The sequence below is a fragment of the Aulonocara sp. 'chitande type north' Nkhata Bay genome, linkage group LG8 (assembly GCF_057382095.1).
Source record: "Aulonocara sp. 'chitande type north' Nkhata Bay isolate Kocher_YH1m ecotype deep benthic linkage group LG8, A_spYH_male_GT1.1, whole genome shotgun sequence".
NCBI classification, from domain to species: domain Eukaryota; kingdom Metazoa; phylum Chordata; class Actinopteri; order Cichliformes; family Cichlidae; genus Aulonocara; species Aulonocara sp. 'chitande type north' Nkhata Bay.
Genome location: NC_141351.1, coordinates 1,997,400 through 2,023,365, shown reverse-complemented (window position 1 = coordinate 2,023,365; position 25,966 = coordinate 1,997,400). Strand labels below are relative to the sequence as shown.

The 25,966-nt window shown below is 40.9% G+C and overlaps 1 protein-coding gene and 1 long non-coding RNA gene across 10 annotated transcripts in view; one reads left to right on the top strand and one right to left on the bottom strand.

The window, feature by feature from the left end:
- The window catches only part of LOC147322808 (uncharacterized), a 46,761-nt gene extending 26,483 nt beyond the window's left edge, over positions 1-20,278 (top strand). For all 7 annotated transcript variants that reach the window (XM_086302756.1, XM_086302754.1, XM_086302753.1 and 4 more), the window contains 19 exons: positions 2,097-2,278; positions 2,398-2,581; positions 3,021-3,163; positions 4,728-4,909; positions 7,751-8,010; positions 8,110-8,347; positions 8,431-8,614; positions 11,445-11,571; positions 11,762-11,848; positions 12,715-12,900; positions 12,981-13,243; positions 13,404-13,552; positions 14,768-14,852; positions 16,039-16,153; positions 17,385-17,516; positions 17,604-17,855; positions 19,101-19,242; positions 19,351-19,507; positions 19,586-20,278. In XM_086302756.1, coding sequence (XP_086158882.1) covers positions 2,097-2,278; positions 2,398-2,581; positions 3,021-3,163; positions 4,728-4,909; positions 7,751-8,010; positions 8,110-8,347; positions 8,431-8,614; positions 11,445-11,571; positions 11,762-11,848; positions 12,715-12,900; positions 12,981-13,243; positions 13,404-13,552; positions 14,768-14,852; positions 16,039-16,153; positions 17,385-17,516; positions 17,604-17,855; positions 19,101-19,242; positions 19,351-19,507; positions 19,586-19,999 — 3,482 coding nt within the window. In that variant the 3' untranslated portion in view covers positions 20,000-20,278. The remainder of the gene's footprint in view (positions 1-2,096; positions 2,279-2,397; positions 2,582-3,020; positions 3,164-4,727; positions 4,910-7,750; positions 8,011-8,109; positions 8,348-8,430; positions 8,615-11,444; positions 11,572-11,761; positions 11,849-12,714; positions 12,901-12,980; positions 13,244-13,403; positions 13,553-14,767; positions 14,853-16,038; positions 16,154-17,384; positions 17,517-17,603; positions 17,856-19,100; positions 19,243-19,350; positions 19,508-19,585) is intronic.
- Positions 311-6,411, bottom strand: LOC147322809 (uncharacterized). 3 transcript variants are annotated; one of them, XR_015130678.1, is made up of 5 exons: positions 2,945-6,411; positions 2,384-2,787; positions 2,077-2,252; positions 1,761-1,906; positions 311-1,647 (listed from the first exon to the last, which is right to left on the bottom strand). It is a non-coding gene; the product is annotated as an uncharacterized LOC147322809 (long non-coding RNA). The 3 variants fall into 3 exon arrangements; XR_015130677.1 differs by having other exon boundaries at positions 2,384-4,559; positions 4,704-6,411; XR_015130676.1 differs by having other exon boundaries at positions 2,384-6,411.
- Positions 20,279-25,966: the final 5,688 nt, after the last annotated feature.

Here is a 25,966-nt window from a genome sequence, read left to right as displayed (position 1 = left end):
ACAAACTTGTACAGTCTGCAGATGAAGTTGACCTCTTTCCAAGAATAAGCAGGCATGTAGCCACTCAGGTCGGAGCACGCTCGCACAAGCATTGAGGAACGGCACCGGTGTTGTGTTGTGCGTCATCGTATTTGAAAATGGTACCCAAAGCAGACGTTTAGAATGGCGAGCATGAATAATGGATTTTCACACTTTGATGTAAGCATCCTGCCGCTGCAGCTTGCTGGCTTTAATAGATGTGCAGTCTAAGTGGTTTAGTGTTTCTTTAAGGAGCCAAAGTGCTCGTGTTCCCCTCTCCCTCAACTGCCGTCGTGTTTCTCTGGAATCTGTGGCTCACATAAGCATCACCAATGTCTGTCTTTCAAAATTGTTTAGATTAGACAAATATCTTACTTTCCTTAGAAAGGGGGAGGGGAGCATTTAAAAGAATGACATCTGGCTTGCTGAGGATCAATTTATCAAGTTTATAGAAAATTCCACCATTGTTTTAAGACCAAAAAATATTACAAAATAGCTTTTTTGCACCAGATGTTTATTTGGGAGGCAGATCCATCATATTTATCTAGAACACAGCTGGTCGTGAGTCATTAAAAAATGAATGCAACAAAAAAACATATAAAGAGTAGATAGTACACTGGATCTGATAATCAATAACGTTCCTTCCTATAGGTCAGCTGTTAGACACAGATTTCAGGTCAATACAGGGAAGTCGTTTCTAATAAAGCAGTTCTTCTCTGGATAAATCTTCCATTGCACCTGGGCTCCCATATTTCATCCAAACATAAACCTTTCCTGCCTTAAAGACCTCATGCTGCCCCTCTCACTTTTTGAAGGAAGATTTCCCTCGTGCTACTCGTGTCAGAACATTTATTTTTCCACTCCTGCTCCTTGGTATGAATTGCCGTGTCGTTTCCAGAGAGAAACAGTTGCATCACATTAGAAGTCGCACAGCTGAACCTGTGCTGTTGGTAGATTTACCTCATCTGACCTGCTAATTTGTGCCGCTCTTGATGCATTGCATTGGTTGTTATTGAAATGAACTGGCTGCTTCTGTGTTGGTTAATTAGCATATAGGAACACTGTGGACAGTAATTCGCCTTGTGTAGTAAGTCTGACAGGAAGTGTGTGACCAGTGAGGTTTCAGATTTTAGGATTTGCTGCCAGAAGCATGGTCTTGCACGAGGACTAACAGTAAGGCTGGCTTTGATTTTGGGCATTGATCTGCCTCCTGTGGGTCGACTGCTTCATGTAAGAGCACTAAATCACCAGTGCACGCCACCGGTGTTTGAGAACAATAAAGTTTGACAAATTCTTGGCTAGTGAAAAACATGATTTTGAGTGCAAGGCTCCTATTCATAATTGTGAAAAGCTTTTGTCACTGGAAACAGACTCAATAAAGAATGTTTGGAAAGTTGATGGGGAAATAATAAAAGTCAGAGTGAAATCTTTACTCTAGCTGGTTTTTCGGGTCAGTGATTGTAGATTAAATCAGCCTCGGTGCAGCATAAACCTCAGGCTCTGCTCAAAGGCGAGGTGAACAGAGATGAGTGTGATGGGTTTAGAGAGACAGCGAAGTTAAACACAGTGTTCTTCTGAAATATTGAGCAGCGCAGAGATCAGTGGGAAAGCGTTCCTTCAGATGCAAGCCTTAAAAGGAAGAAAAGTAGGTCACTGGAGGTCTTTACTTAAAGGTAGTTGCTGTGTTTTATTGTAGTATTGTGTTAAAAATTAAGACAGTGTATGAGTAATTCAACATTTACCAAGAATTGTGTATTTCCCAAATCCAGGACAAAATGAGACTAGATGCCTGTTCAGAAAAAACGTCTTCCACATTTAGCACTTTGCCACAACAGCAGTCTTCTGCCTCTCTTCACATCTGTTACAGGCGAGTCTCTGAAGGGCGAGTCTGTGAAATGAAATGAAATGAACTGGAGTGACACTTTCTAGAGTCTGATGAAAAGGTTCACTCAAAAGAACTCAACTTTAAACAGGGTGGTTATTATATAACATATAACCCTACAGTAAATGAGGAGCATGCAGTAGGTTTTGTTTTTGTGACCAGTTTGGTGATATAACCTGTACTTTTCTTCTCACAGGACCACTGGCTGCATTGTACAAGGATGTCAGTGTGGTTCACCCGTCCCTGCTGAGCTGTTTGGAGCCTTTGGAAAGTCAGCAGGTTCATGAGCTGCTCAGAAGACTTGGGGTTCACGAGCTAGAGCCTCAAGAGCTGCTGGAGCAGCACATCTACCCTACAATAAGGAACAACAAATGGAAGGTAACAAACACTGTAAATGAATATGAGAGAAAAAAAAAGATCAGTGATCTTTTTTAAAAAAAAATTGGATGAATTTTCTTTCTTCTTTCTCTTATTTCTGTTTACCCTTTTCATTGAAGTCAAAGCCTACACCTGTGGTTGTGAGTTACTTGGTTTTCATCAAGCAGCACTCGTCCTCTAGCCAGGAGTACTCAGACACCGCAGTACCCGTCCTCACCTCCAGGGGTCTGCTGTGCCCATCCAATGAAAGGGTGCATTTCTCTGAAGAGTACGGAAACGTCAACTTACCATCGAAGCTGCCTGGTAAGGAGAATCCCACAGCTTTTATTAAAAGAAAGAATAACAGCTTGTGTTGGTGTAAGGCGCACTGCAAGCCACTTTGCAACCCAACTTCACATCAAATCATCCTTTTCATGACGTTTCCCACATAATCAATTAACACTGATTAAGTCTGCTGTCAATAATACCTGCTCTCTTCTCTGCTCGGGTCTTGCTGCTGCTCCCCTTGCCTGTGTGAAAGGGACAGCAACAGCCTTGCCACCAAATCTAAATATCAGTGTTCCTGTGACTATTCTTATAATATTCTAGTAACAAAGGCCCATGCATCACAGGTACCTTGTTTGTATGACTGAACAACTCATTTTAATCAGTTACATTTTCAGTTACCAGGTTCAGCATTTCTTTGTTGATATTCCTTCTGTAAACCTTTGTGTTGCTGACTGTTGTGTTTCCCTTTCACCAGGCTATGATTGGATCTTGCTGAGTCCCTGCTATGTGCAGACAGACGGTGATGTGGCAGGATGGAGAGAGCTGTTCAGTAAACTGGGAATCAAAGATGGTCTCATCATCTGCAAACAAAGACAAACACTCACTGCTACAGAACTGGTGAGGACGATATTCCTGAACCGTTACCTCAGCTAGAAAAGAATGACACACAGCTCACGCTGCACTGATCCAGTCAGATTGGCAGAAAAAGATCAGACAAAGGTCACGATGGCTCTGCATGTAAGCACAGGTGATAAAAGGCTATGGATGTGTTTTGTAAGGGCAAAATATTTAGTGGTTCCATGGACACCAGAGGAAGACCAGATTATATGTCTGCATCTGTGAGTCATCGTGATGAGTAAGGTAGTGATTAAAGGACGAAAAGACTAACAATTATGAGTCGCACCAGAACTAGGAAGATCAATGGCTGCTTTGAGGATAAGAAGAAAAACAGGTGGCTGCTGAGAAATGTCACTCAGGCATAGTCGGAGGTGTGCAGCTCACACATTCCTGACGCCTGTTTTAGACTGAGCCACAGCTACAGTGGAAAGTATGAGGATTTGTGATGATACTATCAGTCATGGTGTGACTGATACTACCTACATACAATGCTGGAAAATTGCGATAACATCATTCCTGTTTAAAAACACTGTATGCATCAGATGCTATTAACAAGTCATTACATTAAGGATTTTTTATGCTATTGTTAATGATGTTAAAGCAAAAGTAGGCTTTGCTCATTCTGTGGTTAGGGCCATGATAAGAAATCCTTCCAGAAGATCCATTTAGTAACTGTTCTAGAGCTGTTGGTTGTGTTATGCCGCCTATTAGCAGTAGAGTTTGCCCACTTGTTGTAGGATTGTGAATGTATAAATTATCTGACTCAAACGGCTAATTCAATTAAGTTCAATTCAGTTTTATTTGTACAGCGCCAAATCACACCAACAGTCACCTCAAGGCGCTTTATATTGTAAGGTAGTTGTAAGGTAGATGTATTATTGTAGACCCTACATTATAGGGCCTACAATAATTCATACAGAGAAAAAACAAACGATCATTTGATCCCCTATGAGCAAGCACTTTGGCAAAAGTGGGAAGGAAAAACTCCCTTTTAACAGGAAGAATCCTCTGGCAGAACCAGAACTGGACCTTGTGTTTTTTTGTCAGTTGAACAGTCAGAATCAAAAGTGATTCACAGTAGTTTTAAAACTGATTTATCTCATTAAGCCATTTATCAAGCAAGTTAGCAGAAAAAAACTGTCTATGATTACTTTACTTGCAACTATAGGCAACCTGAAACACATAAATCTATCAGTCTTAACAACTGTTTGTTGGTGTCCTATACTGTAACTGTACAAAAGTTGACAAAACAAAGTAAACACAAATTATTAAAGCGAGCAGGTTTTGGACCAATCAAAAAAAACTGGTTTTGGCTTTGTATGTGCCGCCAGCGATCAGTGTTCCTTGGACATGATCAGATTTCCTTCTTCTTCTTCTGGCTTTAGTAGATAACAACCTAAGAGAAGACACATTCAGTTTGCTACTGTACTCTTTATGGGCTATAAAGAAGCAAGCAATGCTTGCAGGACACCTCAGTTGATTTAACTTCAGATGGATTTGAACATTTAAAAGAGATGTCGATATCAGTGGTAAAGCTTACTTTTTTGCCATACTCCTCCACCAGGCCTCCAGCCCCTGGTCAGACGAAAGTGCAACGTGGCGCCAAGTCCCAGGGGAGGGCTATGTACTCGACGACTACCCGTGTGAGGAATTTCACGCTCTGGCCACAGCAGAACTGCCTGGCTCCCTCTTGTTGCAGCAGAGAATGGCTTTGCTAGAGCTGCTGGAGGCCAACTGGGAAACTGGGTAACAATCACACCATGAAACACACCATGTTCCCCCTCCTGTGTAATGTTTTTCCAGTGGATTTTGCCCAATTTCAGGAAACAAATGGTCAGACTAATGGGTTTGGGATTAGTCAGCATCAGGTGGCAATTCCTATTGTTTCTACTGTGGCCATTAAGTGATTACTGTGTTAGAGTGCAGACATTGTTGGGCATCCATCCGTCCATTTTCTTCCGCTTATTGAGTTCAGTGTTGTGGGGAGAATGGAGCTTATCTAGGGCGAGAGAAAGTACACTGTGGACAGGTCACCAGTCTGTCGCAGGGCTAAAGCATAGAGACAGACAACATTTATCCTTAGAATTACCCGTTAACCTAACCCCATGCATGTCTTTGGACTGTGGGAGGAAACCGAAATTCAGTGTAGTTTCATTTTATTTATAAAGCTCTAAATCACATCAACATTTGCCTAGATTTGCTTTGTACTGTGAAGTAAAGAGCCTACAATAATGCAAAGGAAAGCCTAACAATTAGATGACCCCCTATGAGCAAGCACTTGGTGAGAGTGGGGAGGAAAAACTCCCTTTAACAAGAAGAAACCTCCAAGAGAACCAGACTCAGGAAGGGGGGTGAGGGGAGGGAGACAGGACAAAAGACACACTATGGAAGAGAGCCGGAGATCAATACTAACTAATGATTAAATGCAGCGTGTCATATAAACATATAATGGAAAAAGTCGGGCCTCCTGGGAAGCCCCCAGCAGCTTAGGCCTATTACAGCATAACTAAGGGAGGATTCAGGGTCACCTGATCAGCCTTAAAGATAAACTTTTAAAAATGAAAGTTTTACACCTAATCTCAAAAGTAGAGAGTGGGTCTGTCTCCTGAATCCAAACTGCGAGCTGGCATTCTAGCATCCACAAGTAAACCTGCAGTCTCAGAGTCAAGTGCACCATTGGGTTTATATGGTGTTATGAAGTCTTTAATATAAAGTGGATTAAATAGCCTCTGTGTGTAAAAGGCCCCAGAATACATTGGAGCCCTGGACCTGTTGCTGTGAGGTGACAGGGCTGACCTCCCCAGCACCAGCAGTTCAAAATCATTTCTTCCTGAGGGAAAAAAGCAGTGACACACCGAGCTTTTGTTTGGGCTTGAGCTCACACAGGCATAACATTCGTAATCTGGATTTAGGTGCTTTTAGTGCGGTCCCATCTCATGAGTTCCTGTTATATTTGTGTGGGAACAGACAAGAGCAGTTTAGGTAAGGAGGTCACCCAAACTCATGCCAGTGAGCAGCACACAGCTGAATTATTTCTCGTGTAGATTTTCGTACCAGCTGTTGCTATACATCACATTTCAATGAATAATTAAAGGATCCCAAAATTGTTTTTGCGTGTTAAAACTCATTTATCATTTAGACTTTGGCTGACTGCCAAGCACTACCCTATAGGTTTTAAATTACAGCTATTCGTTGTGCCTGTCTGTGTGTCTACTTTTGCTTTTTCTCCTTCGTTTGAATTATCAGCAGCTTCGTTTATGCTTGTAGTCCTTATCAACTGCACTGTTTTTAGATGGTGTGGCTCCCGAACAGTTCTCAAATGCATCACAGCAGTGTCATTTTCAGTTTCAAAACAGTGACCTTTGAAAAAAGGGACTAAAGCACATGAAATTGAAGGAATGAATAGTTAACAATTAATCTTTAAATCAAATTTCAAATACAGAATGAGTAAAAATAAATAAATAAATACTTAGTACTAATGTACTACATGTCCCTTATATATACCATACCATTCACTAGCTCTAGAAACTGGTGTAATTCTTTTCTTTTTCCTCCTATTTTAATCTGCTTTTTCTACTCTTTGCCCTGTATGATGTCAGTGAGTGGATAACCCTAATATGGTGATATCATTTCTGATCATGAAAGGGCAGCCAACCAGATGAAAGCTGGCTTAAATGCCGGGGAAGGGAGCAAAAACAGTTTATTTTAGAAAGTAGGTGAACAGAGGGGCTTCACCAAGGCCCAATGTAAGAAAAATCTGGATTTTTTGAATGATGAATTATCCAAAGTCAGTCTAGTAAAGTCCAAATGACTGGAAATTCGCATAGTAGGTCCACTTTAATAAAGAAAGTCAAATAGACTGGCATTTATAAATCACTTTTCTAGCCATGTTTACCTACTTATGCACTCATTCATGCAGTGCTTTATTCTATTCATTTTATGCTATACACACAATCTCACACACCTATGAATGTATCAGTTTAACATCACTTTAAGACAAGAAGCTCAGTTCACCTCAAACCATTAAAACAGTAAATAGACGGGTTCTTATATAGAGCTTTTCTACTCTATCTGAGCATTAAAAGCGCTTTACACAACTTGCCTCATTCACCCATATCTAACATTCACACATTCCAGTGGATTTTTCGGAGAGCAACTTGGGGTTAGTATCTTGCCCAAGGATATTTAGCACCCATAGGTGGGAGAATTCCCATAAAGGCATGTGGAAAATGCTTAAGCAACAATATCTGCCTTCTACAGGGTAACAGGATGGGGAAAGTGTTCCACAGCATATATGAGATTGACTCAGAGAATACTATTTTTTAACTGGTATCTATTGCACTGATCAGGTTGGTGAAAATTTATCTGTATATTTATCTCACAATGCTGCTGAGAATGTAGTTCACACACTTCTGTCACTTTTCTGAGTCATTAAATCAGGACAGCTGGAGAATTGTCAGCCATGCACTGTAATGACCCCACATTAATGGTGTCGCGTGTCGTCTGTAACGTGTGGTGTTTTCAATCCACTGTAGAAGTGGGTTGAAAACATCTCAAACAGTCTCTTTCTCTGTCTCTTTCTTTCAGACATTGCTACTCTCAGTACCTCACAGCCCAGGTGATCGACAGTGATGGGCAACCAATCAAAAGCACCAAGTCTTCCTTCTACCATTCCTTGTGTCGTCTTGAATGGGTGCCAGCCTATCGCCCAAAACAAGGAGGCCAGCTGGACAGAAAGTACCTCTGTCCGAACTCTGTCTACCTGTCATCACCTGAAGTCACCAACTTGCTGGGGACCCATGTCGACTATGTGGACATTAGCTCCAGCGACTTCAGCAGAGCTCTTGGTAAAAATGTGTCTTTTACAGTGGCGATTACTTTTGTCCATTGCTATTCTTGTTGGTTGTCCTGTAAAGGAGTCTGTAACTGTGTTCCTGCTCTTGTAGGGATGAGAGAAACAATCTCAGTGGATGTTCTGATTAACTATCTGAAAACGTGGTGCATCAAACCAGAGGAAGATGTTCAGGAGCAAAGGCTCCCTGAGGATGAGTCAAAAAGGGGAACTTTCACTTCCACAATTCAGCACATCCACAACGTCTACACCTACCTGCAACAAAACTGTTCTCAGGGCAGCCTGAAGGAGCTCTTCCAGCATACACCTGCTGTGTTTATAGAGAACGAAAGGTACATTATCATCATTTTCAGCATACCTTTTCAGATTATTCTCAAAGTACCTGAAAACCACAAGCAGTACTTTGTTTCCTCAGGCGCAGTGATGACTGGTGCACTGGACGGTTCTACCACCTGAAAGAGGTGTGCTGGGGCGACCCAACAAACATGTTCCAGCGCTACAAAGAGCTCACACGTAAACCAGACAGCCCTGTCCGGGAGCCCAAAGTCCTGTTTCCTTTCTATCACCGTCTGGAAGACATGAAAGACTTCTTCATCAGGGTAAGCTGCCCTACTAAAGAAGAAAAGAAACATAAGGTTTCTTTTTGTTTTCTTTTTTTTCCCTTTGATGTCACTGTCAGCTTTTCAGCTTTACTGTCAATCAGTAAAAGCACTGAATCAATACATGAGAATAATGCAGATTTGCTTCTGTTAAGCTAACAAGGAAGCAGGTTTTATTCAGCACAGTGAGATCAGTGTGAAGACAGATTGTGTAGCCATGCTCTGAGTTAGTTCTGAGGATACTGAATGGTATTTTGGTATGGATTCAATGCTTTAGTCATTTTTCAAAAAACAAAGCTCACATGATTTTTCTTTCTCGAAGTGTAAAATATGACCTACTGATTATCTGCAGAGAGGTTGTTTACTTCCCATCAGTCTGGGTGTCCATTGGTGTACTTAGCATTTGGGGTCAACCAGGTTTCCTGGTATAACTAAGATATCATTGTATACAAACTCAGATTAATTTTAAAAAGCCATTTAAAAGTCTTAAACTTTCAGTTACTGTTCTTGTGCTAGAATTGGCTGTAGGTCACCTAGAGGGTAGTTGTTGAAAAGGATTGTATGGTTGTATTGTGTTTGGGCTAGAAAGCCATTGGATTTTTATTTTTGAGTACTGCCTATAAAATTTCAGTGGGAATTTTCATCACAATTGTCTGCTTTATTGTAGATTTGTCTTCAGATTTCCTTAATAACTAAAGTAAAGCAGCTCCATTATTCCTACATAGCAAATACTGATTGTGCTAAGTAAAACTTTATTGGCTAGCTAGTTAGCCATTTAAACAATGGCTTGCTCTGAGCGATGGCTTGCTCTGACTATCGTCAGAGCGCTTGCTCATACAGCAGGGGTGCCTAGTGGTGCCATATGGGGCAACTAAAAACACTGGGGTGGCACACCAACAGAATCTCCAGATTTATTATGCTGTTGTCAAATTTAGGTTACTAGAAAAAATATGACAAAAAAGAGAGAAAGAAAATAATTATATGCTTAGTTAATTTCTTGCTATTAAAGATGATATCACTGAAAATAGGCAGTCAATGTCTCAAATCATTGTAGGGTGTCTTCCTTTCTCTTTTGCTCATGTGTATTAGAATTATTACCAACAGAGGACCATCTTGCCAAAGGGGGGGAAGCAAATTTTAGGTGGCAGCCAGTGCTTGCCTTAGCCTCCCCTTGGTGACACCCCTGTCAGAGAGGATCATATGACTTTCGGGGTTTTCTCTGTTAGGGTCTTTACCTTACAATTAGAGCAGGGCGATATGGCCAAAAATATTTATCACGATATATATTTGAAAATTTGTGATAACGATATAACCGACGATATAATTGATGCGAGACAAAATACAACTCCACAACATTACTAGCGCAAAAAGACAACCTTCCATTTATTTTCACTTAAACAAGAAGCTGGTTTTTATGTACATTAAAGCTTTATAAAAATGTAACAGTGCAAATGCAAATTCCTTGCTGAAAGTTTAACCAAAAGGCATTTCCAGTAGAAATGGGCTGACATATCCTGAGCATAACCATGTATAATATCCACTGAAGTTAAAAAGAGGTGCTTTGCAACATTAAACTGCAGTGTGCAGTACGCATTTTTCGGACCATAAGGTGCATGGGATTATAAGGCACATTAAAGGAAACAAAGCAGTCAGATAAATCAAACTTTATTAAACTCATTCTTCTTGCTTCCTCCACTTCTGTACCATTGATTCATTAATGTTGAATTCTCTGGCAGCTGCTCTATTCCCATGTTGTTGCAGTATATTAATGACTAACCTCGTATTGTGGATGGATTATCTCAGTTGTTCTCCTGACTGAAGTTTGGTCCGTTTACAGCATCCTGCCATGCGATTGCATTTGTCTCTAACCATGAAGAACCTTCACGTTAACTTTTATAAGTGGAAAAGTGTTAGTGTTCGTCCTCCAGCTTCACTGTTTATGTTATGCTAACATAGCTGTATCGCTAGCGATCACGTAGCACATCATTATATACCAGCTAGCCAAACTTCAGTAACCCTACAAACGTCACTGCTGTTTAGTTTCCTGTCTTCATTTATGTTGGAAGTGATAGCAGAGCTGTACGTTTGATTTTTTTCAGAAATCTCTCCGTCAGAACATGCAATATCATGCTTAGGTAACTAGCGAAACTAGCGAGCTAACTTCCGCTAGCTTCCTGCTAACTTCTAACTCCGTTAAATGTAATAACTTTTGTTTTCATGGATGCCTGGAAGTTAAACTTTATAGTTACACCTGGTAAAGCAGCAATGCTGATCGTTTTATTAAAGATGAAAGAATTTAGACAGTTTTTAACGCTCAGTGATGCTGCAGTGTTCGTTTGAACTGAAGAATTTGGAGTTTAGGACCCAGATTACTCCCAGATTTAAGAGCATCTTAGTCCGACAAATACGACAATAACAACGGCCGCTTGCATGTTCTGCAAAAAAATGTGCTTTGTTGTGTATCTGACGGACAAACACCAAACCAGTTCCACATCACTGAAGTTGCACCATTTTTACAAACCAATTCTGGTTCATCTGTTTCACTCAACAATCGGCCATGTGCGTATGAAAACAAAGGCACTGCGCATGCGCGTTTTACTCCCATTCTATCGCGATATGTATTACCGTGAACGGTATAATATGGCCCAGCCCTACTTACAATTTAAAGCACCTTGAATGAATTGTGATTTGGCAATTTGATATAAATCAAATTGAGTTAAAAAAAAATAAAGGAGGACCGACTGTTAACAAAAATGCAGTACTATATACTAATAATAATACTAATACTAATTCAACTCTTTGTGTCTGCATTTCTTTCTCTCATGCATAGCTGCTGAATGTGGAAAACGACCCCAACATGAACCAGTATGTTGGCTTGTTGGAACTGATCTGTTCCTCCTGTCCCATACCAACTGCTGAAGTGCTACAGGATGTCTCGATACTCTATGCCAGACTTGGTAAGAACATTTAGATTGCCTTTCTTTCATTGACTCATACATTTGTTTACTGTTGATGTCCCATCTGCCAGGAGCTCATTATTTCCTGCTCAATAGTCTCTCCATTGACTAGCTTGATTTGATACTTGATCCTTCTTCTGTTTTTCTTTACATAAAATATTTTAATGCAATGTCGTATTTGTTTTAACAGCTAAAAACTGTAAATCCAAAATGTCCGGAGACCAGGAAAGAATTCCTCAGTCCAAACTTAATCACAGTTACTGCTCCACTTTGAAAGGTGAGTCATGTATCTATTCCAAAAACAACGCACCTTTCTTTACCTGTTCACGCAGAATTTCTGTTGGAAATCCAGCATTATCTGCCATTTGTCAGTGTGCCGCATGCTTTAAATGCAGCTGGGATGAATTTGTTGCTGCAGCATTAAAGCATTTTGAACTTGGGACTGAAGACAGTCAGACTGCACTGTCTGGAGTGGGAATGTTTATATTTTTTACATTTAGCAATACTCTTGTAGTACCTGCGGAAAAATATTTATTCAGACTTAAAACAATATAAATACTCAGCAGATCCTTTGTGCAGAAAGCTGAATGTAAGCATCAGGTGAAAGATGTGACGCAAAGATATTGTGTGAGGTAAAAGACATGGGTGCATGTTAGTGTTCTTAAAATGATGGAAAGTTGTTATGGCAGTTTGGATCACCAGTATGGTCAGCAGTTACAACAGCATGTGTCAAAGTTAATAAAGCAGTCAATTAAAGTAAACCTTGGTGCAGATTGCTGCAACTTGCATCATAAATCATTAAAATATGAGCACACAGAGAACCAACTTAACAGTCAACATCGGGCAATTCTTTCTACTTTTGTATCTATATGATGCTGACCGCAGATATGTTTTATATGGTCAGCACAGAAGTCCCGCCCACCTGCCGGGCAACCAAAAGATGGTTGGCTTCAAATAAGTGGAAGGGAGATGAAATGCTAAATCGAAATCTGCATTTAGTGTGAACCTCTTACAACCAACCTGCAGTTTTTGTAGTACAATGAGAAGAAAAGTCATGCTAAATGTCTACAGCTTATTCTGTGTGTACCTTTGCTGTTTATGTGTTACGTGTCTGATTTATATGGTTGTGTGCATGTCTGATAGGGATGGTGTCTGATAAGAAGGTCTTCCCTACTAAGAATAACAACTGGGTGAGTCTGGCACATAAGCCTATGATCAGTGACAGCAAAGAGCTGGAGAAGATCTTCAAACCTCATAAGCAGGTGCGTCTGCTCAACCTGCCCCCACCAGAGAAGAAGACGGCGCTCAAGAACAAGACAGGAAACTCTGGTATAGTGCTTTTACATTTTTATTGTTTGTGTTAGAATAGACTGTGATTGATACTTTCATGATTTTTTTTCTCTTAATAGACGCGGCAGATCGAACTGCATTCAATGAGGAAGACAGACAACTGTTTCTGGACATCTGTGGTATTCGTCAGCTCTCCGAATGTGTCAAGAGTGAGCCTCTGACTGAGAACCTGAGGCCCTGTCCGTCCATGCAGAGCCTGGTGCGCTGGATTGTTCCCTACGTTCAGAGGTTTCTCTATCACCATGACGAACTGAATGAAGTCTATTCAGAGCTGACTGAACAAAACATAGCAGGAAAAATCAAGCACCTCTCCTTTGCACAGGTAAGAGGATAAATCTGAAGGAACCCTAATTTGTCTTATTTTTTCCTCTTAAGAGTCTTCTTGTAGGTGCATCCACAACACCTAAAGCTCTGCAAGGAAGAAAGCATGAAAACAAAGACAACAAATATGCACTCCTTTGTTTCTGTCTGATTATTCACAGGTGGGCAAGCTATACATTCGCCACCAGCTGGATGTAGCTGACGATGAGGACCCTGTGATTGAGATCGTGGATGTCATCTGTCTGCTGAAGGATAAAAAAGAGCTTTACATCCAGAAAGATAATCTCTCAGCTGAGCTGGACATCTGCAGGTTTGTGTGTGATGGACGGTCTCAGAAATTAGTTTCTCCATCTAAATGATTCTTAAATGTCTTAATCATGTCTTAATCAGTGATGTTTTTCAACCTTCACTAAGTCAGGAAAAGTCTTGTAGAACAGTTCAGTGTTAAATGTTGGTGTCCAACTATTTTTCTATGAACTCCACAGAACTCTATTTTATTTTCCTTCGTTTTGCAGTTTTATGTGTAGTCATTAGAAAAATATTGAATTGAATTTGGAGGGAAACACAGAGTAGAACCTCATCATTATATGCATTACTATAGCATATTTACACGTTCTGTTCTAATTCAATTCAATTGAGTTCAGTTGTATTTATATAGCGCCAAATCACAACAACAGTCGCCTCAAGGCGCTTTAAGGTAAACCGTACAATAATTCATACAGGGAAAACTCCAACAATCATATGACCCCCTATGAGCAAGCACTTTGGCGACAGTGGGAAGGAAAAACTCCCTTTTAACAGGAAGAAACCTCCAGCAGTACCAGGCTCAGGGAGGGGCGGGGCCATCTGCTGGGGTGAGAGAAGGAAGACAGAATAAAAACATGCTGTGGAAGAGAGCGAGAGATAAATAAGTATGATTCAGTACAGAGAGGCCTATTAAGGAACTTTTACTAGGGACTAGTAAAAGCGCTATACAAATACAGGCCATTAACACATAGTGAGTGAGAAAGGTGACCGAAGAAGAAATATGCAATTCTGGATTTTGGATTTTTACTAAGTGATCAACAGTTTGTGGTGCAATTTGGACCAACCTGATGTAATTTAACAAAGCATCATTCACGTAATGTGTGTTCAGAACATGTGAACAGCTATTAAAGAAATACTAATATCAACAGAAACTATTAAGTTCTGCAAGCTCTGGCACTGAAGTTCTAGCCATTTTCCCCAGAGTGTTTCTCAGTGAGATATAAGTGAATTAATAAACCCTTTTATTATCAGATTATTTCTACAATTAATTTTTAATATGGCATCGAGTCTTAGCTGTCAGTTGAGATCCATGCATCCACATGATTTTATTAATATGATGAAGACTCATATTGATCTTTGCTGAATTTCAGAAGTCCTTCCCTCACATGCATTTAAGTCTCATAAAGAGAACATATCCTGAGTAAGCTGTTCATAGACTTACCCTGTACATGCTTTGGCATTTGTCTTACAGTAGCTTGCAATGCTGTGTGTGTTTCAGGGAGGTGGTGAAATTGTTTTGCACAGAGAGCAGCCACCAAAAGGAGCTGACACCTTTCCTTTTTGGCCTGATAACCTCGCGCAGTGTAAGTGATATATAATTCCTTCCAGCATCGATCACTAATCCACAACCAGTGAAAAGAGTCTTTAGTCATTTGCACTTTTTCATCCTGCCACTTGCACAAACTCACCACATAGCTGACCGTAGCGCCGGGTAACGGCCGTTTCCCTGGAGAGCAGTTGCATTTGCATTATTTGCCGACTCACAGAGCAGTGCAGCAGCAAAAGATGCTCAGATCTGGCCTCAGCTTTGATCCTGCTCCACTGATCATTCTCTTCTGGTTTTCCAGTAGAACAGAGCTGCATTATATAATCAGTTTTGACATCTGGATCAAATGTTTGATTTAGGTTCCATTTTGGGATTTTCCAAAGTCAATAAAATGAAATTCTTCAGTGTCTGATTAAAGGCTTTAATGATATGATCCTGTAGCGTAACATCCCTTTACACTGCAGTCAGACAGATATGAGAGGCTTAGGGGAAATCTGGCTCCTAACTTATTATATTCACTTATTACTTAGAGTATCCCAGGAAGTTGATGACTAGAAGTTCGTGTTAATTAGGACATCGGAGTTTTACTGAGAATGTCTGTCGTTGCCACTGTTGGCAAGAGAATCTGAAAAGAGAGACCTCAGATCTAGTCAGCACTGGTCTTATTATGTAGTGATTTTATAAGGAGGAACAGGGAGAATCAGACAGATGATGAATGGATCAGACCTCTGTGTTCCTCCTAAATAACTCAAATGCAAGTCCCACAGGTCTTCCAGTGTGAATAAAATTATGAAATGCAGTTAGTTTTGTTCTTTGATACAAAACAAATGCTATATGCTGTCCAGGCAACAATAAACATGAAGCATGCGGACGTGCCAAAACTGCAGTACCTTCCATTTGAGGCAGGCTCCTAAGGCTTTGTCTGTACATTGCACCTGGTACAGTTTACGGATGCAGCTTGTTAGCTATGTTAGTTAGCTGTAGCAGTTACCTTAGCACTCCTGTGTCTCATCTGATTATGGTCATTTCTGGATGTAAAAAAAAGAACATGGCAACAGGCAAAATGTAAATGTTTTAGTTTTAAAATACAAAGTCCACAAACCACTGGTGATATCATGTTGCTACGTCCATCTTTTTTATACAGTCTGTCAACCTTGCCTAATATTATGTGTATGCCGTGTATACTATAATAACTACAATAACTATAATAAATACATATGCAGGACCCAAGAGCCCTGAAGAGATTACTTGCCAAAGAGGAAATCAGAGAGCTGCCCAGTGAGGAGGAACTGTGGGAGGTCCCAGAGCCTCACAAACCAGACATTCCCCCTGAAAGAGGTACAGAAGACACATGGTGGAAAAAACACACACACAGCCATCCTGTCTCACATGAAATGTTGGATTTACATAAATATCAGAACATATCTGTCAGTCAGGACAACAGTGACCCCCTAGGCCACAGAGGTAGTAACCTTTTGGAAAAACAGCGTAACCGATAGGTTATCGTTATGTTGATGGAATTTGATCGAACAGAATACTAAAGGTGAAAGTTGAAAAGTCAAAGCTTCCACTTGTTTCCATTAATTTATTCACCATAACAGACACATTAACTCTCAAAGTGAAATAGGTTTGATTAAAATAACAGTTTAATTGAACGTAGCATTGCTTGATGTCATTGCGATGGCTCTGTTTACACTCTTCTACACCTCTAATTGGCTATTTTCACACACACCATGCGATTTAAGCTGCTGTAACCTGGCCACACCTGTTGCACATCTGCAAGCTGCTTTGCAACCCAGCCAACTCCTATGTTTTTCTTTCATTTTGGCTTGTCTGCATGGGTCGGACTTGTCATTAACACCTGCTCTCCTACAACAGAGCCATAGTGCCAAAAATATATATCGGTAAATAAGGTTCTTTGTTACTCTATAGTGCTCCTCACTGATTTACTTACCTTTGTGAAATTGCAGAATGTTTGAAAAACAGCCTGAAAAATCCATGTGTTCAGCCCAGTGTTGTTGTGCATGAGAATCACAGTTTGATGCAGAATATCAGCTCAGTGCTACAACTGCAACACGAGCTGAATCCTAAAACTCACTGCTGCTTCCTCTCACGCTTCCATCTGCAGTTCCTCCAATTCTCTCTGTGACACTTGCCCCCATTTCCATTATCATTTCATAATATTCAAAGTGGTTTTCTTCGCAGTCTCAGCCTCACACAAACACTCTCCTTCAGCACACACACACACACAGTGCACATAACTGGTGTGTTTCTCGCATATGCTAATTCGAGTTTGTTCACTCTTGTGTGTGGTGACATAAAAGAGCAGCTGTTGCCAGGGCTCAAAGAGCAAGAGGAGCAGATCCCATACTGCAGCAGAGAGCACACACATACACACACATTTTACAAGGATTAATATGATCAAAGACTTTTTCATTACACATTTTGCTTTCATGGCACAACAGCTCTGAGACAGGCTCACACTGTGTATGATTGGTGTTTTATTTAAGGTTTCATTTCAATGTTTCCTTTATATTCTTTGGATTTAACTGAAACTATTATCCTCCAGTGCTGTCAAGGAGTTTCTCCTCCACCAGCTCCACAGTCGAGCCATCTCACCCTGGACAAGAGGACGGGGAACAGACGCTTGTCTGCTGGCCTCCTCGAGCACCAATACACAGCACAGGAGGCAGTCGAGCTGGTACTTAATGCAGATGCTCAGAGTAAAGAAAATTTTGTTTATATTAGCAGTATAAAAAGTGCATGTTTCATTTGTCACATTTGTCAGGAGGTCAGGAAGATAGCAAAGTGGTGGAGGCCGTCATGAAGATGTGGCCTCCTCCAGCTGGACCGAAAGAACAAGGCCTGGAGATGGAAGTCGCACCCAGAGGAAGCAGCCACGAAGGAAACCATCCACCCAGAAGCAGCAGCAGCACCAACAGACCTGCAGACCAACCCAGCCTTCAGAGGCTTCCCAGTCATCCAGAGCAAGCTAACACAACTGCTGCTGCTGCAAACACCAACACACCACCACCACCAGGTTTCACATTCAAGATCCTTAAAAACACAGATATTCGGTTCAGTTTTATTTATATAGCACCAAATCACAACAAATCACATCAAGGTGCTTTGTATTGTAAGGTAAAGATCGTACGATAATACAAAGAAAACCCCAGCAATCAAACAACCCCCTGTGAGCAAGCACATGGCGAAAAACTCCCCTTTAACAGGAAGAAACCTCCACTTGAATAATTAGATTCCTGCACCAGTTAACATTCTGATATCAGAGGTGACACTTCTCCATATTTATGCTGCAGCAGAATAAAAAGAGTTATTAACCTGCCTAATCTAGTAAACTTTCAGGTGGTTTAGTGATTTTGCCGCTGCAGGCGGATTTGTGGGTTTCCAGTATAGCGAGGGCCTCTGGATGAGAGATAACAGCTTAGGACTTTTTCGTTTTTCAGTCAATAGCAACAAATGCAACTAAATTTTATAGAACAAAACTGAAGCCAAAAATAAACACACTTCTGTTTACTAGAATCTGACACACAAGTGAGTCAGATTTTCACAAAAAACAAACAAAAAACATCACAGTTTTAAGATGGATTTGACTATTAGCAATTTATATTCAATTCAATTCAGTTTTATTTATACAGCACCAAATCACAACAACAGTCGTCTCAAGGTGCTTTATATTGTAAGGTAGACCCTACAATAATACATACAGAGAAAAACCCAACAATCATATGACCCCCTATGAGCAAGCACTGTGGCGAGAGTGGGAAGGAAAAACTCCCTTTTAACAGGAAGAAACCTCCATCTGCCGCGACTGGTTTGGCTGAGAGAAGGAAGACAGGAGATATATATGAAAATGATTTTCTTCTTCCTCTGCTCAGGCTGTTTGTGTTAGAAATGGACAAAGAATAAATGTGTGCAGCTTTAAGTGTTTTACCTTTGCAAAATTATATTTTCACCACAGGGCAGAATGGTAACACAGAACCGTCTTTCTCAGTTTGTGATAATCACAAGAAACTGAAAATACTTACAGAGAGGGAGAGACAGGTAGATTAAAAGATCGTCCACAATAAGTTAGTTTTATTGTCTTAACCAGCTGCATCTTGCATTATCAGTTAAGATGTTGATTTTAGCTTGTTAGTGAGCAAAGACACAACACTACAAACAGAAAGTTCTTGTGTAATTCTGCGTTGTGTCATTATTCCCAAACTGTTACAGCACATCCTGTAAAAACTAACGTTTTCCATTTGGTGTTGTCTGTCACCAACAGAGCGCCGTCAGCAGAGTGAGACCACTCGGTCTGACACAGCTGAAGGTGGAGAGAAAAGCCTTGCAGCTCCCAGACCTCCACCGAGTCCTCCATCTGAACCACCTGCTGAGACAGCCAGCAGCCAGCCCATTCCAAACAGCCTGTAGGCTTCTTCTCCTCTTCCCAAATATGTAAAATATTCAGAAAATGTTGATTTTCACTCTTACTGAGTATGTATTTCTAATCTCTCTCCTTTGTCTCTCTCTGTCAGTGCTGTACCTGAGGCTGTGGTGCTTTCTAGTACTTTCCAGGGGACTGCAGCAGCTGCTGCAGAGATCCGTCCTCCTCTGAACCTGGACTTTCCTCACTGGAACAAAACCAAGGCCACACTTGAAGACATGGAGCTCACCTGCCAGAGACCCACCACCGTCAGTATACCGACTGCAAGCTTTGGTTTCCTAGTCGCTGGTTATCAAGTCTTTCCTAATAGCTCCTCTGTTTTGTAGGTGGTCTTATCAGAAGACGAGATAGATGTGGCAGCGATCGGCGAATGGGGGGAGCAGCTGGTCAACTCCTTCCTGTGCCACTGGAGAGATAGCAGCGACCCTGGACGACCCACGCACGTCATGTGGTGCAATCAGAGCGGGGAGACCGGTCAGCCATACGACTTTAAGCTCACCTTCGGATCCACAGGAGAGCCTGAGGTGGTGTATGTGGAGGTGAAGTCGACTATAAAGAAAGAGAAGTCATTTATCCACATGTCTGCCAACGAGCTGGACTTTGCACTGAAGGAGAAGGAACGATACCACATATACAGAGTGTACAGCACTGGAGATGCTCAGAACGTACGCCTTTGTCGGATTCAGAACCTAGCGCAGCATCTCCACACCAAAGACTTAGCTCTTTATCTGTTTGTGTAGTTCCTTTTAAAATCTGTGGAGATATTTGCACAAGTTGCCTAAAATAATTTTGTGTAATTTTTAATGTTTGTAGTAAATGCACTGATTTGAGTCCTTTTAGCTGTATATTGTGCCGTTTATGTTTAATGTATTGTATTTGCTTTTGAGCAAAAGATACATTTTGCTCCTTTTAATGTCAACTGTTTTCCATATTCAGTGAAGTTAAGCAATCTGCTAACCTTTTTTACTTTCTGTACCATTCCTTTATTCCTTTGAAATAATAAAAGTGTGTCTATTGAAGAGTTTCTTTTATTGAATTTCAAGGTACTTTATATGTTTACATGACGAGAAACCCATCATCCAATGTTCCCCTATAAGCAAACACTTGGTGACCATGGGGAGGAAGAACTCCCTTTTATCAAGTGACCTCAAGTGGAAGGTGAAGGACAAGAAAGGAGGATGCAAAGAGGAGCATAGTGAGGCTATGAACACCAAAGAGGATTAAACAGAAACTACAGGAGAGAGAAGACAAACCTTAATGACTCACAGTAGTATATTATATGTTTGAGGAGGGAAAAGAGGCGAGTGAAGGGTAAGTGCATCAGAATAAAACATTAATTTGTACAGCACTTTACAAAACAGTTACAACGTGCTTAAAATAGTTCAACCAAAAGAAAGTGCTCATTGTGTCAAAATAAAGCTCAAAGATCACAACCAGACTAGGGGCATAATACTTACATAATACTTAATGTTGGACGACAGATTTCCATGTTTTTCCAAGCCACTGGCCACCTTTGGGTCAGACAAATAACTGGAGACTTGATATTTGGAATCACTGAGCTAAAAGATCTTTTGTGACACCCATCACGTAACATCAGGCAAAGTCCCCCAGCAGTCTGACCCTGTGCTAAGGGATGGTTCATGGTCACCTGATCCAGCCCAAACTCTGAGCTTTATCAAAAAGGAAAGTTTGAAGTGTAATCTTGGAAGAAAAGAGGACATCTCTGTTTCCCAAATCCAAACCGGAAGCTGGTTAGAAACTCGGAACCACAAGTAAGCCAACAGTGTGAACTTAACAGGGCGGCAACAAAGAAGCACTAATATGAGGAAAATACAACCTCTCGTTATTTGTTTCTGGTACATGTTAGTAACTGTGATTCGGCATTTTTGGCCAACTGAAGACTTTTCAAGGAACTTTTAGAACAGCCTGAATTACAGTTGGAATTACAGTAGTCCAGCCTTAAAGTAATATGGCTGCCTCTACCTAAGCCAGTTCTGGTTTTGAGCTCACCTCTCAAATTCATTCTGATATAGTTAGAAGTCTGACTAAGCCCTGATATTCTGTCTAGTTCAACCATTACTGCAAAGGGAAGCTAATGAAATCCCCGCCTGCTACGGTGGTCTTTGGACCCCCTCTTTGACAACCACACCCTGTGTAGCTTCTGTAGGACAGTAATATCTCCAAAGCAGGACACTTATTAGGCATGTGAGGAGTGCTAGTGGAGAGATCAGAAACAGCCTGGGGAAACGGCACCTCCCTATTTTCATCTCATGATGCAACCTTATGGTAACCAGAGGGCTGTTTCCTGCAAAGAATCAGTCACGGGGAGCACTGAGGCACAAAATGTACAAAATAAATCAATAGCAGGGGGTTATTCCTGTAAAGGAGCAAAGGGGTCCTGAAATGATTTGTCTACAATCCTTTGCAGCATTTTACATTCTGTTGGAGGGCCAATAAAGTATTTTGAGTGTTGTCATTATATCGTGCAGCACAGAGCTGAATATTGTGCTGATGTTTTGTGATATGAGGCCACAGGCATGAGTCAAAAAGGAGATGACTAGCAGGTGATGTTTGTTTTCGTAAACAACACATTGATATTAGAAGTGGGACTCTTCTTGCACTGCATAGCTGCCCCCCTCTGTACTGGACTCATGCTGCATTCATGTGTAGCTTGTAAACTCAACATTCAGTTGTTTTTATGGTTGCTGTTGTAAGCTAAAGCATGGGGCATACTGCCACTTGGATCTCAGCAAAATACCATTTAGATCTGTATCAGACTCCAGACTTGTTTTTAAAGATAGAATCCATAAGACAAATAATACTGTCACGGTTTAAGTTATATTCTTTGATTTATTGTTTTTCATGGGTTTGGTTTTCTTTATTGTTTTCTGCTTGTGTTACTTTTATAGTTTCTAGTTCACTGTATCTTCCCTCTGTTCCACGTTTACTTACTCTCGTCTCCGTGTGTTACAGGAAAAATAATTCTATGTTTCTTTACCTTCTTTTAAATGTGCAAGCATGCCCTTTTGTCTATGGTTAGATTAGTTTAGAATTATCTTTTTAGACTTTCTCAGCAAAGACATACTGTTTTGGGACATATTGTTTTAGATTGTTTTATCTCTCACAGCTTTCTCCCAGCTCTCTGCTGACGAGACTAGCGCCACATATGGAGTTGTTTATTTTATCTGTTTTGTATTTTTCTTATCCTGTTCTCACTGTCTTTCCTATAAAAAGTGCCCAGCCTCTGTACACGTGTGAGTTGTTCTTAGCAGCTCACCCGTGTACACGTTTGATAAAGAAAGTAACTTTGTCTCATTGTGTCTTTATTTCTCCTGGGTTTTTTACAGAGTTTTCCCCCAACACCGTGTTTCATGTTCCCTTTGTTCCCCTTATCAGTCACGTCTCCACTTCACAGTGTCTAGTCTGCGTCTTTGTGAAGGTTTCATGTTTCCTGTTTTATTTTGATAGTTCCTTGTCCTGTATTCAGTGCATTCAGGTTTGTTTCCTCCCTGTCTTGTTATGTCAGATTAGACCTAGCTGTGTTTCCCTCCTGTTTCCCATTCCCTCGTTACTCCCTTGTGTGTTTAAGCCCTGTGTTGTCCTCTGTCCGTTGTTGCATTGTACCATCCCATGTGCTGTAAGTTTCGCTGTGCTTCTGGTTTCTATCATTCTTAGTTCTGTGCGCCTTATTTTCTAGTGATTCTAGTTTCCATGTTCAGGGTTTTGGTTTGTTTTTTGTAAAGTTACTTTATGGAGGATTTTTCTCAGCGAGTAAAGCTGCTGCTTTAAGTTTACGTTCCGTGTACGAGTCCTGCATTTGGGTCCATCCTGCCTGCCACACATGACAAATACTAAGCGGAGTTTTCTTTTATAATTTGCTGTCCACATGATGAAATTAGTCTTGGAATGAAATGCTACACATGGATAGCCACCACCATAGTAATAGCAACATAAGGACCTTGGAAATTGATCACTCGAGAACAAAACAAGTATTTGCAGAATCACTAATATGTGTACAAACAAAGCTGAAGCTGCAATGGCCAGAACTAGATAGCATTATGAATTTGGTAATAAGACTGGCAAACTACAGCAGATATTTAGAAAACCCAAAAGATATAAATCTGGAATTTAAAAACTAATATCAAGCCTTATATGAGACCGACTATGATAGTGACAGTACTGAAATAAAACAATTTCTAAGTGAATTACCTCTGCCAAAGATTAGCACAACAGATAAACACATATTGGAGAAAGAAACATCAGAGGACGAGTTTCTTCTCGCTGTTAAATTGTTACAAAACAAAAAAGCCCCAGGCCCTGATAGATTTCCGACTGAATACTTCAAGACTTAACAAAAATCTACTAACCCCTCTCACAAACACGATCAAGAATACTTTTCAAAAGGCGGCACTCCCTCGGTCTTTAGTGCCTGCAACAATAATATGACTTCCCAAACCTGGGAAGGATTAACAGAGGTAATTTTAGGCCCCTCAACCTCCTCGAGTCAGACTATAAGGTATTGCCTAATTTTTATAGCATTTCAAATAGAAAAAGTTATTTCTAAAATTATTCAAGCAGACCAAACAGATTTTGTTAAAAACAGGCAAGCAGCTGATAATGTTCGGAGGCTGTTTCATATAACTGAAACTTCTAAAATGAGAGCTTCCCTTGGTGATATTATCCATGGATGCTGAGCAGGCGTTCGACAGAACTGAACCTAGCTCTCTTTTTGAGACTAAGGGTCATGAATTTTGGGGACTCCTTTATTAGATCTGTTAAAAAGCTTTTCAATGGTCCCAGATCCTGGATTTTGACTAATGGAGTTCTGTCGGACGCCTTCACATTGTCCCGTGGTTGTAGGCACGGATGTCCAAGCTCGCCTGCCTTGTTTTACATAGTTACAGAGCCATTAAAGGTGGGATTTATTTTCATCTTTAAGGCTAATATCTTATAATTAGCATCACATAACTGTGTTTTATACTTTATTGCACACAGTTAAACATTGTAGAGTAGTATTAGAAGTAGGTGGCTATACTATAGTTTAGTATAGTAGTACAGTAGAGGAGCCCCCTTCTCTAAGGAATTTGAGGAGTGAAGGCACCAGAAGGTAAACATAGTCGTAACTGTCTGCCTTTCTCTTTATGCAGGTCTGACAGGAGGGTAAGAGGTGGTTGCCATGGTGATGGTTAAAGAGGCATCTCCAAATAAGGAGATGCCAAGAAAGTTGCGGAAGAAGAAACGTGAGCCAACATCAGACCTAAGCCCACCCTAAACTGTTTTGACCAATCACCTTAGTATCCTGTTTATCACACAAAATGAAAAGTGTTTACTTCCTAGGCGTGGCAGCCTTTGTCTCTGAGCCAGAGAGAGGAGGTCCATGGTGCCATGTAAAACTAGTTTGAAATTCTAACCGTTTTGTTTATAAATTGGGAAAACTTATAATAGGAGCATATTTGTCTTCTCTCTCATAAAAAACCCTACATTAGTCATTGCTATTTGTTCAAAATTCTCCATTACAGGCTTAAAAATAGGCACGAGGAGCATAAACTGGACTTTATGCAGATGATCTATTAGTATTTATAGCTCAACTGAACAATTCCTTTCCATTTTTTTCTTGCACGCCTCAAATCATACAGTGCAGTTTCGGGCTCTAAAATTAATTACACTAAGAGTGAAGCATTTCCAATTAACATGACAGAACAGATCAGATACTGCCTGGGTAGTTTCAAATACCTCGGTATAACTGCTTGTTCCTCACTTGACAGAATCTACCAAGAGAATTATATGTCATTAATTCATAAATCTAAAGCAGAGCTGCAGAGGTGGCTGGATTTTCTTCTCTCCTTAATTGGTAGAGTTAACACAATTAAAATGAGTCTTTTACCTAAATGTATCCACATGTACTTTCACTGTATTCCCTTAAAGGTACCAGCCTAATTTTTTAAAGAATTAAAAAAGGCAATATTTTTATTCTTATGGCGAAAAAGGTATGTGACCAGACTTCCCCTGTGGTGTGATTATTTACATCTTTGTTTTAGACTGAAAATAATTCCACGGGGAAGCTTTCAGTTAGAAAAATGTAATAAGAAAGCAATGCTTTAAGTCCCTACAAATATTGATCAGAACAGCTCACAACCCGGGGCTCTGATCTAAGAACTGGGTTAAGGGTTTCACTAGTCAGCTGCTAAGTTCCATCCATTTTCTTCCGCTTATGTGGGGCCGGGTCGCGGGGGCAGCAGCCCAAGCAGAGAAGCCCAGACCTCCCTCTCCCCAGCCATCTCCTCCAGCTTGTCCGGGGGAATACCAAAGCGTTCCCAGGATATAATCTCTCCAGCGTTTCCTGGGTCTGTCCCGGGGCCTCCTCCCCGTGGGGCATGCCCGGAAATGTCACCCAGGAGGCGCCCAGGGGGCATCCTTGTCAGGTGCCTGAACCACCTCAGCTGGCTCCTTTCGATGTGGAGGACCAGCTGCTCTACTCTGAGCCCCTCCTGAATGGCTGAACTTCTCACCCTATCTCTAAGAGAGAGGCCAGCCACACTTTTCTGAAGCCCATTTCCGCTGCTTGTATCAGCGATCTCGTTCTTTCGGTCACTACCCACAGCTCGTGGCCATAGTTGAGAACAGGGAGGTAGATCGACCAGTAAACTGAGAGCTTCGCTTTTACACTCAGCTCTCTCTTCACCACAACACTCGCTCCCTTCTCCCGT